Source organism: Pseudophryne corroboree, chromosome 12 (assembly GCF_028390025.1).
Source record: "Pseudophryne corroboree isolate aPseCor3 chromosome 12, aPseCor3.hap2, whole genome shotgun sequence".
NCBI lineage: Eukaryota > Metazoa > Chordata > Amphibia > Anura > Myobatrachidae > Pseudophryne > Pseudophryne corroboree.
This window is the reverse complement of record NC_086455.1, coordinates 63,770,382-63,784,495: the sequence shown is the minus strand read 5'-3', so window position 1 is coordinate 63,784,495 and position 14,114 is coordinate 63,770,382. Positions and strand designations below refer to the sequence as shown.

General features: G+C 48.4%; 1 protein-coding gene across 1 annotated transcript in view; it reads right to left on the bottom strand.

The window, feature by feature from the left end:
• UNC79 (unc-79 homolog, NALCN channel complex subunit) overlaps nt 1–14,114 on the bottom strand; it is a 438,710-nt gene that overhangs the window by 183,244 nt on the left and 241,352 nt on the right. The window contains exons 41-43 of the mRNA XM_063947577.1: nt 13,921–14,094; nt 2,523–2,591; nt 1,138–1,248 (exon numbers count right to left, since the gene is read on the bottom strand). Of these exons, the coding sequence (XP_063803647.1) occupies nt 1,138–1,248; nt 2,523–2,591; nt 13,921–14,094 (354 nt within the window). The remainder of the gene's footprint in view (nt 1–1,137; nt 1,249–2,522; nt 2,592–13,920; nt 14,095–14,114) is intronic.

Genomic DNA, 14,114 nt, shown 5'->3' with positions numbered 1-14,114 from the left:
CATTAGCCCATGTTCAGGAAATTAGATTGTAAGCTCCACTGGCAGAGACAAAGTAAAATAAACACTCTCTGAAGGTAAATAAACAATCTCTTTGCTATGTCTTGGTGTTATGTAAAGCATACTAAAAAAATAAAATCAATAATACTGGATTTCTTTTTAATCAGTAGTACGTGAAACAGTGGATTGTAAAACAAATATTAATGAGCAAACAACCTAAAAAGTGTGATATACAGATGAACCTCAGGTGCATTGCGCAGGCGTGTTTGGCAGTGGCACCCGCAGACAGAGACACCAGTGTCTCTAGTCATAGTTGTACACAAACTCACCTCTATTCACTTTATTCCTTAGGAGTTCATGCCTTGTACAGATGTGTCCACGCACATCATCTAACCTCCCTGCACGTTAAACAGTGCTCCCTGCACGTTAAACACTGCTTCGCAAAATGATGCTAATAAGACGCATAAGCAGCTTTGCCAATTAAAATGAGATGGCTGTATCTGTATACGAAACGCTACGCTATGTAGAATTTTGTATGCAGATACAGGCGTGTTCGCACAGAGAATAGGCATGCCGCATATCATTTTAATCAGCAGAGTCTGCTTGTATGTGTTATTCGCGGTGTGAATAAGATGCATTTTCGGCAAATAAAGACACTCAACGCTAAAGGAGTTGCACAGGACCAGTCGGCTCACACACGCCAGGCATCTCCCGCTACGTGGCATATTGAAGCAAGATGTATGAGGACACATCTGTATTTATGGTTACAAGTTTCAATCAATTAAAAGAGAAGCTCTTTTATGCTAAATTTCCCGTTTCTAAGAGTCAGAGGTCCCGATTCAGAATTCCACACAAAACGCACACAATTCCAATGTTCATGTAGTTCAGCAATCGCTAGGTCTACATACGCATGGCGCACCCGCTCAAATCACGACTTAGACGCATACAAAAGTGCCCTACCCATATTTAATGAAAGCGTGCTATCTGGTACAATGTCAGCAAAGGTGATTATATGGACACATCTGTAGAATTAGAATTAACATAAACATTGTGTTGTGCTGCCTCTAGGCATCCGCCTAAGCCCCAAGAAATGATGAGGAGACCTGTAGGTAAATCAGAAGTAATCCAGATGTGACCTACCTTGGTGAACGCTCGGTAACACAGCCCACAGAGCTCAACAAGATATGCCAGGGTGAACACCCCATTCTGAAGGACAAAACTCAGGAGCTTGGAGAATGGTTCTAGCAAACTCTGTAATTAGAGATATAAGGATCAGCACTTTCATATTTCTGGAAAACAGTGTTACGCTCATTCATTTTATCACAGAATCTGGGTATGGCGGATAGAGCATGTGAGCAATACCGCCCCTTATACACTGCTTAAAGTGGTCCTAGAGAGGTGGCGGAACTCACTCCCCCCCAAAGGATCCCAAGCCTCTAGCCCCGCCCCCTAGGGCCTTCCTGTTAGAATAAAATTATTTGCACAGTCTGTGTGTGACACACACACACACACACACACACACACACACACACACACACTCTGAGTGCCACATGCACACTGGGTGCTCCACACACATACACATACTGGGTGCTACACACATACACACACACTGGATGCTACACCCACACTGAGATCCCTGGATACACACACACACACACTTAGTGCCACACACACACACACACACACACACACACACACACTGAGTACCCCACACACATACACATACTGGGTGCTACACACACATACACACGCACTGGATGCTACACACACACTGAGATCCCCGCACACACACACACACTGAGTGCCACACACACACACACACACACACACTGAGTGCCACATACACACTGAGTACCCCACACACATACACATACTGGGTGCTACACACACATACACACACACTGGATGCTACACACACACTGAGATCCCTGCACACACACACACACACACACACACACACACACACACACACACACACTCTGAGTGCCACATACACACTGAGTACCCCACACACATACACATACACATACTGGGTGCTACACACATACACACACACTGGATGCTACACACACACTGAGATCCCTGCACACACACACACACGCACACACAAACAAACACACACACACTGAGTACCCCACACACATACACATACTGGGTGCTACACACACATACACACGCACTGGATGCTACACACACACTGAGATCCCCGCGCACACACACACACACACAAACACACACACTGGATGCACCAACCCACCGCTGCACATTCCGAAACGACCAGGTAACCCTGTATCCAATAAAACCACCCACCACCCGATGGACCCGTCTTCACCATCCAAGAAATTAAATGAGTTATAAACATTGGAAGGGGAGATTTGGCTCTGCAGCATGGATGCTGCGCTAAGCCTTCCCCAGTGCCGAGCGGTAGGCATGAACATACCTGACCAGCATATCACAGTCATGGAAAAATATCAATCCAATATCAGCCCAACATCATAAATAACTCTCCATCCGTCTCCACTTACCCGGGTGGCGTTAGATGTTGGGATCTTCAAAAGACAAATCATTATCCGCAGACTGGAGTCTAAGGTGCACTGTGGAGGAGAATAGGGACTCTGTTATACAACACGCATGATTGTGTCTATACAATGAGCAGGTACCAGAACAGGAATTTGTTGGGAAAGATTGTAAATGTAAGGGTTAAAGCACTGTGCGAATCACAGTAGAAAATCTATGGTTACTTTTTGTCATAATATACAGTGCATCCAGAAAGTTTTCACAGCGCTTCACTTTTTCCAAATTTTGTTATGTTACAGCCTTATTCCAAAATGCAATAAATTCATTTTTCCCCTCAAAATTCTACACACAATGGGGGTCATTCCGAATTGATCGCTCGCTAGCAGTTTTTAGCAGCTGTGCAAATGCATAGTTGCCGCCCACGGGGGAATGTATTTTCGCTTTCCAGGAGTGTGAACGCCTGTGCAGCAGAGCGCCTGCAAACACATTTTGTCCAAAACAAGACCAGCCCTGTAGTTACTTATCCTGTGCGATGATTACTGCGACGAATGACACGGTAATGACGTCCGATACCCACCCAGCAAACGCCCGGCCATGCCTGCGTTTTTCCAAACACTTCCAGAAAACGGTCAGTTGACTCCCAGAAATGCCCTCTTCCTGTCAATCTCCTTGCAAACGGCTGTGCGATTGGAATTGTTGCTGGAACCAGTGCAAAACAGTAAAGGACTTCGTACCCGTATGACGCGCGTGCACACTGCGGTGCACACGCATGCGCAGATTAGCCATTTTATTCACTGATTGCTACGCAGCGAACAACGGCAGCTAGCGATCAACTCGGAATGACCCTCAATACCCCATAATGACAACGTGAAGAAAAATTATTTGAGGTTTTTGCAAATTTATTAAAAAACAACAACTAAGAAATCACATATACATAAGTATTCACAGCCTTTGCTCAATACTGTGTTGATGCACCTTTGGCAGCAATTACAGACTCAAGTCTTTTTGAATATGATGCCACAAGCTTGCAACACCTGTCTTTGGGCAGTTTCGCCCATTCCTCTTTGCAGCACCTCTCAAGCTCCATCAGGTTGGTGCACAGCCATTTTCAGATCTCTCCAGAGATGTTCAATCGGATTCAAGTCTAGGCTCTGGCTGAGCCACTCAAGGACATTCACACAGTTGTCCTGAAGCCACTCCTTTGATATCTTGGCTGTGTGCTTAGGGTCATTGTCCTGCTGAAAGATGAACAGTCGCCCCAGTCTGAGGTCAAGAGCTCTCTGGAGTAGGTTTTCATGCAGGATGTCTCTGTACATTGCTGCATTCATCTTTCCCTCTATCCTGACTAGTCTCCCAGTTCCTGCCGCTGAAAAACATCCCCACAGCATGATGCTTCCACCACCATGCTTCACTGTAGGGATGGTATTGGCCTGGTGATGAGCGGTGCCTGGTTTCCTCCAAACATGACGTCTGGCATTCACGCCAAAGAGTTCAATCTCTGTTTAATCAGACCAGAGAATTTTATCATGGTCTGAGAGTCCTTCAGATCTATTTCGCCAAACTCCAGGCGGGCTGCCATGTGCTTTTTTACTAAGGAGTGGCTTACGTCTGGCCACTCTACCATACAGGCCTGATTGGTGGATTGCTGTAGAGATGGTTGTCCTTCTGGAAGGTTCTCCTCTCTTCACAGTGGAATGCTGTAGCTCTGACAGAGTGACCATCAGGTTCTTGGTCACCTCCCTGACTAGGGCCCTTCTCCCCCGATCGCTCAGCTTAGACGGCCGGCCAGCTCTAGGAAGAGTCCTGGTGGTTCCGAACTTCTTCCATTTACGGATGATGGATGCCACTGTGCTCATTGGGATCTTCAAAGCAGCAGATATTTTTCTGTACCCTTCCCCAGATTTGTGCTTCGAGACAATTCTGTCTTGGAGGTCTACAGACAATTCCTTTGACTTCATGCTTGGTTTGTGCCCAGGCATGCACTGTCAAGTGTGGGACCTTATATAGACAGGTGTGTGCCTTTCCAAATCATGTCAAATCAACTGAATTTACCACAGGAGGACTCCAATTAAGCTGTAGGAACATCTCAAGGATGATCAGTGGAAACAGGATGCACCAAGCTCAATTTTGAGCTTCATGGCAAAGGCTGTGAATACTGATGTACATGTGATTTTGTAGTTTTTTTTATTTTTAATAAATTTGCAAAAATCTCAAAAAACTTTTTTTGCGTTGTCATTATGGGGTATTGTGTGTAGAATTTTGAGGGAAAAATTAATTTATTCCATTTTGGAATATGGCTCTAACATAACAAAATGTGAAAAAAGTGAAGCGCTGTGAATACTTTCCGGATGCACTGTAACACATTTTCATTATAGCATAGGTCATTCATGTTACACACACAAGAATAGTACATGTAATCTGTCCATAGTTTAGTCTGCAAACTAAATTGTATATTGTAACTACTGCATCAAATAAAAGTTTTTTTTCACCACCACCGCCACCACCTGGAGGCTTCAAATGGTACTGCAGTTTAAGTTTTCTCAGCATGTCTTGAACAAGTAAGTGCTTACTGGGCCTGATTAAGAGGAGGAGGCTGCTGCGCCAGCTTATGCGTCACATCTGCAGCGTTATGCAAATGCTAATATCAGCCCTTCTCATACTACTTGCCTACTATATTTGTCTCCTCTCTGGGAGTAGTCCAGAAAGGAGATGTAGCTGGGTGCTGCAGAGGTGGGTCTGGGCTCTTGACATCACTAGGCCCCTTCCCAGTTGCAGCAAATGGTGGGAAGGGGACAGGCTAAAACAAAGCAATTTGCTCCATTTTTGCTCTGTCCCCTTTATATGGATCTGCGACTTGCAAGTCGGAGGGATGCGGGAGATCCATGCACTCTCCTGGGGGCCCGGAGTACTATCTGAAAAAATAAGATTTTAAACCTACCAGTAAATCTTTTTCTCCTAGTCCGTAGAGGATGCTGGGGACTCCGTAAGGACCATGGGGTATAGACGGGCTCCGCAGGAGACATGGGCACTCTAAAGACTTTAGAATGGGTGTGTACTGGCTCCTCCCTCTATGCCCCTCCTCCAGACCTCAGTTAGAGAAACTGTGCCCAGAGGAGACGGACAGTACGAGGAAAGGACTTTTGTTAATCTAAGGGCAAGATTCATACCAGCCCACACCATCCACACCGTATAACATGGAATATACGCAACCAGTTAACAGTATGAACAAAACAGCATCAGCCAAAGACTGATCTTAACTGTAACACAACCCTTATGTAAGCAACAACTATATACAAGCCTTGCAGAAATATGTCCGCACTGGGACGGGCGCCCAGCATCCTCTATGGACTAGGAGAAAAAGATTTACCGGTAGGTTTAAAATCTTATTTTCTCTTACGTCCTAGAGGATGCTGAGGACTCCGTAAGGACCATGGGGATTATACCAAAGCTCCAGACCGGGCGGGAGAGTGCGGATGACTCTGCAGCACTGATTGAGCAAACATGAGGTCCTCATCAGCCAGGGTATCAAACTTGTAGAATTTTGCAAAGGTGTTTGAACCCGACCAAGTAGCTGCTCGGCAAAGCTGTAAAGCCGAGACACCTCGGGCAGCCGCCCAAGAAGAGCCCACCTTTCTAGTGGAATGGGCTTTTACCGAATTTGGTAACTGCAATCCAGCCATAGAATGAGCCTGCTGAATCGTGTTACAGATCCAGCGAGCAATAGTCTGCTTAGAAGCAGGAGCGCCAACCTTGTTGGCTGCATACAGGACAAACAGTGCCTCTGTTTTCCTAACCCGAGCCGTCCTGGCTACATAAATTTTTAAGGCCCTGACTACATCCAGGGACTTGGAATCCTCCAAGTTACCCGTAGCCACAGGGACCACAATAGGTTGGTTCATATGAAACGATGAAACCACCTTAGGCAAAAATTGAGGACGAGTCCTCAACTCTGCTCTATCCACATGGAAAATCAGATAGGGGCTTTTGTGAGACAAAGCCGCCAATTCGGACACCCGCCTTGCAGATGCCAAGGCCAACAACATGACCACCTTCCAAGTGAGAAATTTTTATTCAACCGTTTGAAGAGGTTCAAACCAGTGAGATTTAAGGAAACGTAACACCGCGTTAAGGTCCCATGGTGCTACTGGGGGCACAAAAGGAGGTTGGATGTGCAGCACTCCCTTTACAAAAGTCTGGACTTCTGGGAGACAAGCCAATTCCTTCTGAAAGAAAATAGACAGGGCCAAAATCTGTACCTTAATGGAGCCTAACTTTAGGCCCATATCCACTCCTGTCTGTAGAAAGTGGAGAAAACGGCCCAGATGGAAATCTTCCGTAGGAGCATTCTTGGCTTCACACCAAGATACATACTTTCTCCAGATACGGTGATAATGTTTCGCCGTCACCTCCTTCCTAGCCTTTATCAGAGTAGGGATGACTTCCTCCGGAATACCTTTCCCAGCTAGGATACGGTGTTCAACCGCCATGCCGTCAAACGTAACCGCGGTAAGTCTTGGAACACGCAGGGCTCCTGCTGCAACAGGTCCTCCCTGAGAGGAAGAGACCACGGAACTTCTGTGAGCATTTCCTGAAGATCTGAATACCAGGCCCTTCGAGGCCAATCTGGAACAATGAGTATTGTCTGCACTCTTTTTCGTCTTATGATTCTCAATATTTTTGAGATGAGAGGAAGAGGAGGAAACACATAGACCGACGGAAACACCCATGGTGTCACCAGGGCGTCTACCACTACTGCCTGCGGGTCCCTTGACCTGGCACAATACCTCCGAAGCTTCTTGTTGAGGCGTGACGCCATCATGTCTATTTGAGGAATTCCCCAATGACTTGTTATCTCTGCAAAAACTTCTTGATGAAGTCCCCACTCTCCTGGATGGAGATCGTGTCTGCTGAGGAAGTCTGCTTCCCAGTTGTCCACTCCCGGAATGAAGACTGCTGACAGAGCGCTTACGTGATTTTCCGCCCAGCGAAGAATCCTGGTGGCTTCCGCCATTGCCACTCTGCTCCTTGTCCCGCCTTGGCGGTTTACCTGAGCCACGGCTGTGACGTTGTCTGATTGAATCAGAACCGGTAGGTTGCGTAGAAGATTCTCCGCCTGTCGTAGGCCGTTGTATATGGCCCTCAATTCCAGTACGTTGATGTGTAGACAAGCCTCCTGGCTTGACCATAGTCCCTGAAAATTTCTTCCTTGCGTGACTGCTCCCCATCCTCGGAGGCTCGCGTCCGTGGTCACCAGAACCCAGTCTTGAATGCCGAACCTGCGACCCTCTAGAAGGTGAGTACTCTGCAGCCACCACAGGAGAGACACCCTGGCCCTGGGGGACAGGCTTATTTTCTGATGTATTTGTGGATGGGACCCTGACCACTTGTCCAGAAGGTCCCACTGAAATGTCCTCGCATGGAATCTGCCGAAGGAGATGGCCTCGTAGGCCGTCACCATTTCCCCCAGAACTCGAGTGCATTGATGAACTGACACTCTTTTTGGTTTTAGCAGGTCTCTGACCATGGGCTTTTTCCATTGGGAGAAAAACCCTCTCCTGTTCTCTGTCCAGAATCATGCCTAAGAATGATAGCCGAGTCGTTGGAATCAATTGTGACTTTGGTAGATTTAGAATCCAACCGTGCTGTTGCAGCACTCTCAGGGAGAGCGACACGCTTTCCAGCAATTGATCTCTCGATCTCGCTTTTATCAGAAGATCGTCCAAGTACGGGATAATTGTGACTCCCTGCCTGCGCAGGAGCACCATCATTTCCGCCATTACCTTGGTGAAAATCCTCGGGGCCGTGGAAAGCCCAAACGGCAACGTCTGAAACTGGTAATGACAGTCCTGTACAGCGAATCTCAGGTACGCCTGATGAGGAGGATATATGGGGACATGAAGGTATGCATCCTTTATGTCTAGTGACACCATAAAATCCCCCTCTTCCAGGCTGGAGATCACTGCCCGGAGCGATTCCATCTTGAATTGGAACTTTTTCAAGTACAGGTTTAGGGATTTTAGATTCAGAATGGGTCTGACCGAGCCATCCGGTTTCAGGACCACAAACAGGGTTGAATAGTACCCTTTCCCCTGTTGGACTAGGGGAACCTTGATAATCACTTGCTGTTGACACAGCTTTTGAATTGCCGCTAAAACTATTTCCCTCTCTGGGGGAGAAGCTGGCAAAGCCGACTTGAAAAATCGGCGAGGAGGCACCTCTTCGAATTCCAGTTTGTAGCCTTGGGATACAATTTCCATCGCCCAAGGATCCACGTCTGACAGAACCCAGACCTGGCTGAAGAGACGAAGACGTGCCCCCACCAGCGCGGACTCCCTCAGTGGAGCCCCAGCGTCATGCGGTGGATTTAGTAGAAGCCGGGGAGGACTTCTGCTCCTGGGAACTAGCCGTAGCAGGCATTCTTTTCCCTCTTCCCTTACCTCTACTGGACTTATGCGACCGAAAGGACTGCATCTGATATTGTGGAATTTTCTTTTGCTGTGGGGGAACATAAAGCAAAAAAGTAGATTTACCCGCGGTAGCTGTGGAAACCAGGTCCGCAAGACCTTCCCCAAATAAAACCTCACCCTTGTAAGGCAAAACTTCCATATGCGTCTTTGAGTCGGCATCACCCGTCCATTGGCGGGTCCACAGGGCTCGCCTAGCAGAAATCGCCATGGCGTTGGCTCTCGAACCTAGCAGCCCAACGTCTCTCTGAGCGCCTCTCATATATAAGACTGCGTCTTTAATGTGACCTAAGGTCAATAAAATGGTATCCCTATCTAGGGTATCAATGTCAGCTGACAAGGTATCTGTCCAAGCTGCTACTGCGCTACAAACCCAAGCCGATGCTATTGCCGTTCTGAGTAAAGCACCCGTATGTGTATAAATAGATTTCAAGGTAGTTTCCTGTCTGCGATCAGCAGGATCCTTGAGGGCTGCCGTGTCTGGGGACGGCAGCGCCACCTTCTTGGACAAGCGCGTTAAAGCCTTGTCCACCCTGGGCGAGGATTCCCACCGTACCCTGTCCTGTGCAGGGAAAGGATACGCCATAAGAATCCTCTTGGGAATCTGCAGTTTTTTGTCTGGAGTTTCCCAAGCCTTTTCAAATAACGCGTTCAGCTCATGAGATGGGGGAAAGATTACCTCAGGTTTCTTTTCCTTAAACATGCAGACCCTCGTGTCAGGGACAGAGGGGTCATCTGTGATATGCAAAACATCTTTTATTGCAATAATCATATAATGAATACTTTTGGCCACCCTTGGGTGTAACCTCGCATCATCGTAGTTGACACTGTAGTCAGAATCCATGTCGGTATCAGTGTCTGCTATTTGGGATAGGGGACGTTTTTGAGACCCTGAAGGGCCCTGTGACAGTCAAAGCCATGGATTGACTCCCTGCTTTTTCCCTGGACTCTGCTTTGTCCAATCTTTTATGTAATAAAGTCACATTTGCATTTAAAACATTCCACATGTCCAACCAATCAGGTGTCGGCGTTGCCGACGGAGACACCACAATCATCTGCTCCACCTCCTCCTTAGATGAGCCTTCCGCTTCAGACATGCCGACACACGTACCGACACCCCCACACACTCAGGGACATATCTATTTGGAGACAGTCCCCCAATAAGGCCCTTTGGAGAGACAGAGAGAGAGTATGCCAGCACACACCCAGCGCCACCGGACACTGGAATAAAATCCCAGTTAGTACAGCGCTTTTATATAAATATGTGTAAATACACTCACTGCGCCAATGAAATGTGCCCACCCCCCCTCTCTTTTGCCCTCTGTAACCTTGTTCAGCAGGGGAGAGTCCGGGGAGCCAGCTTCTCTGCAGTGTGATGTGGAGAAAATGGCGCTGGTTAGTGCTGGAGGATCAAGCCCCGCCCCCTCACCGGCGGGCTTCGGTCCCGCTCAAATTATTTATACTGGCGGGGGTTTATTAACATACTGCCTCCGCAGTATCTATTATATATGCCAGTGTCCCTTGAGGTTTTTATTGCTGCCCAGGGCGCCCCCCCTGCGCCCTGCACCCTTACAGTGCCCGCTGTGTGTGAATGTGTGGGAGCAATGGCGCGCAGCGTTACCTCAGTGAAGATCTGAAGTCTTCTGCCGCCTTTGAAGTCTTCTTTTCTTCTTAATACTCACCCGGCTTCTATCTTCCGGCTCTGTGAGGAGGACGACGGTGCGACTCCGGGACGAACGGCGAGGGTGAGACCTGCGTTCCGACCCTCTGGAGCTAATGGTGTCCAGTAGCCTAAGAAGCAGAGCCTATCATTTAAGTAGGTCTGCTTCTCTCTCCTCAGTCCCACGATGCAGGGAGCCTGTTGCCAGCAGTGCTCCCTGAAAATAAAAAAAACTAACAAAAAGTCTATTTCAGAGAAACTCAGGAGAGCTCCCCTGCAATGCACCCAGTCTCCTCTGGGCACAGGATCTAACTGAGGTCTGGAGGAGGGGCATAGAGGGAGGAGCCTGTGCACGCCCATTCTAAAGTCTTTAGAGTGCCCATGTCTCCTGCAGAGCCCGTCTATACCCCATGGTCCTTACGGAGTCCCCAGCATCCTCTAGGACATAAGAGAAACTGGGATTCTTCCGCAGCTTCCGGGAGAGAGTAGTTAAGTATGGCTCTTCCCATGGTATATAAGCATCCATCTGAATGTACAAGGACTGAGTAGACCACTGTGAGCGTCTATACACACTGTAATACCATCAGGAGTGGTTCTTGGTGCGGGCAAGCAGTGCATGCGCCGGGGCGCTGCGGCCTGGGGGCACGGCCGCAGTCACCCCACAGGCACCGCCGCCTACCCGCTCCCCGGCTGCAGCAGACGCTGTGGGCTGTGTGGGCGTCCGCTGCAGCCGGCTCCAGTGACAGACACTAGAGGTCATTATTGACCTCTAGTGTCTGTGTGGCACTGCTATGGGAGAGACGTCATGACGTCTCTCCCATAGAGAGGAGCCGCGGGAGGCCAGACGGAGCAGCAGCAGCAGCTTTCGGGAAGCAGAAGCGGGGCAGTGGTAAGTATTGTTTTTTTATTTCTGTGTTTGTAAGTGGCTACTAAGGGGCACAGAGACAGGGGGCACAACTACTGGGGGCAAAGCAACAGGGGGCACAGCAACAGAGGGCACAACTACTCTACTGGGAGCATAGCTACAGGGGGCACAACTACTGGGGGCACAGCGACAGGGGGCACAACTACTGGGGGCAAAGCAACAGGGGGCACAGGGGACGGGGCACAACTACTGGGGCAAATCTACTGGGGGCATAGCTATAGGGGGCACAACTACTGGGGCAAATCTACTGGGGGCATAGCTACAGGGGGCACAACTACTGGGGGCACAGCGACAGGGGGCACAACTACTGGGGGCAAAGCAACAGGGGGCACAGGGGACGGGGCACAACTACTGGGGCAAATCTACTGGGGGCATAGCTATAGGGGGCACAACTACTGGGGGCATAGCTACAGGGGGCACAACTACTTGGGGCAAATCTGGGGGCACACAAGGTGTAGAACCGGCCCTGAATACCATCAGTGCACCTCTAGGTGCCACAATCAGTCGCACTATTAAAACTTACACCAGCCATATGGCAGGTGCCAGTGCCATAACAGAGCTGCACAGTAACCTGTGCCAACCACACCTGTGGCCAGGGTCAGACTGGCCCACAGGGACACAGGGGAAACCCCCTCCTTTAGGGATCAGGTTCCAGACTGTGCACTTGAATTATACATTATGTATATGATACATTATACTGCACAGGACTATGGTGTATTCTCTACAGTGCAATGTTGTTATTACCTCTAAGCATGGGCCCCTAGCATTGCAATTCCCCAGCGGGCCCTTCATGCGCCCCCAGTCCGACACTGCACGTGGCCATACCGCAACCAATGGTGACACAGTGGAGGCAGGATGCTGTGAAGGGAGGGGGGACTATCAGTGCTGGTAAGTGTAGCATTTCCAGGGACGGGGATGACGACGGGGGGCTGCAGAGACTGCAGGTTGCCTGTCTGGAGCACCTAAAAAAGTCTTTGGTTGACACTGCAGCAGAGATCTTGGCTTCCAGATGCGGTTCTAGGCACCCAGGCCAACTGTAGGGACCGTGGTGCAGCTATGGTGCTGCACACAACGGCACTGCTCACACATTCCTAGTTACTGCCCTGACATGTGCAATTTCTCCGTCTAACTATGGCCTCCTATACCTGCACTTGTGCACCTAGCCGCTATCACTGACACACCCACCACACTTCCATAACACTACCACTGGACCATTTTTGCACATATTTCTGGCCATCTTCCAGTCACCACCCAGGAAAGCCCTGAACTTTTCTACAACATTTCTGATACCTTTCGTATTAAATGCAACTGCGCCATTGTGGGTGGAGGCTCTGGGATGCATGTGCCGTAGGAGAATTAAGGAATGTTTGCGTGTGCACAATAGAAAATATCGCTGAACTCCGTGAATATCAGCATTTGCGTCCAGCTCTGGACCAGGCCCGTTATGCCTCCATAACCAGGTGTGGTATAAAATATCTACAGTAATTAGATATTCATTAAGTCAACCCCACACGGTCAACATGCATTAGGTCAACAGGGTCAGAAGGTCAACAAGTTTTTTTGGTGCCATTGCCTATGTTTCATGATATGGGACCACAATTATAGTATAGTAGACTCACCTTGCTCGCCACACTTCGGCAAGGTGCCTCGCTCCACTACCACTGTGCTCGCCACAGGTTACAATTCCCAATCTTAGTCCACGTGGATGGTAAATCATTCAAAAAATATGTGAAAACTCCCCAAAACTTGTGTCGACCATTGCCCTGTCCACCTTTTGAACCCTTTAACCCTTTGTACCTGTCAACCTTAAGCATCGTCTATCTTTTACCTGTTGACCTCTTGACCCTGTCAACTTAATGCATGTTGACCATATAGTGTTGACCTATTGACCTATTGAATGACTATCTAGACCAGGCATTCCCAACCACGGTCCTCAAGGCACACCAACAGTGCAGGTGTTAGTGATATCCAGGCTCCAGCACAGATGGTTAAATCAAAATAACTGAGCTACTAATTAAGTCCTGTGCTGAAGCCTGGATATCACTAAAACCTGCACTGTTAGTGTGCCTTGAGGACCGAGGTTGGGAATTCCTGATCTAGGCACTGTGGGGTAAATTTACTAAAGGTTCTAAAAATGAAAAAAGGTGATGTTGTCCATAGCAACCAATCAGATTCTATCATTTTGTAGGATGCAACAGAGAAATGATAGACAGAAACTGATTGGTTGCTATGGGCAACATCACCACTTTTCATTTTTAGAACCTTTAGTAAATTTACTCCTGTAGATCTATCATCTGGATGCTCCTCACTGATGTACATGCTCCAAGCACAATGGATGAACGCTCTGTTCTCTCTACCTTGAGTGGAAGAACAGAAGGCAGTTTTGTGAAGAAGGTCTGGAACTGGTTACAGATGGTGGTCCACAGATTACTGGGGGAGTCCATGGGTAAGGCTTCCATGAATGTAGCAATGTTCTCCAAGCAGCGCAACATTGTGCCACCAGCTGGCAAGTTCTTCTTGTTATTCATACCCTGAGAAAAGGCACACGTTA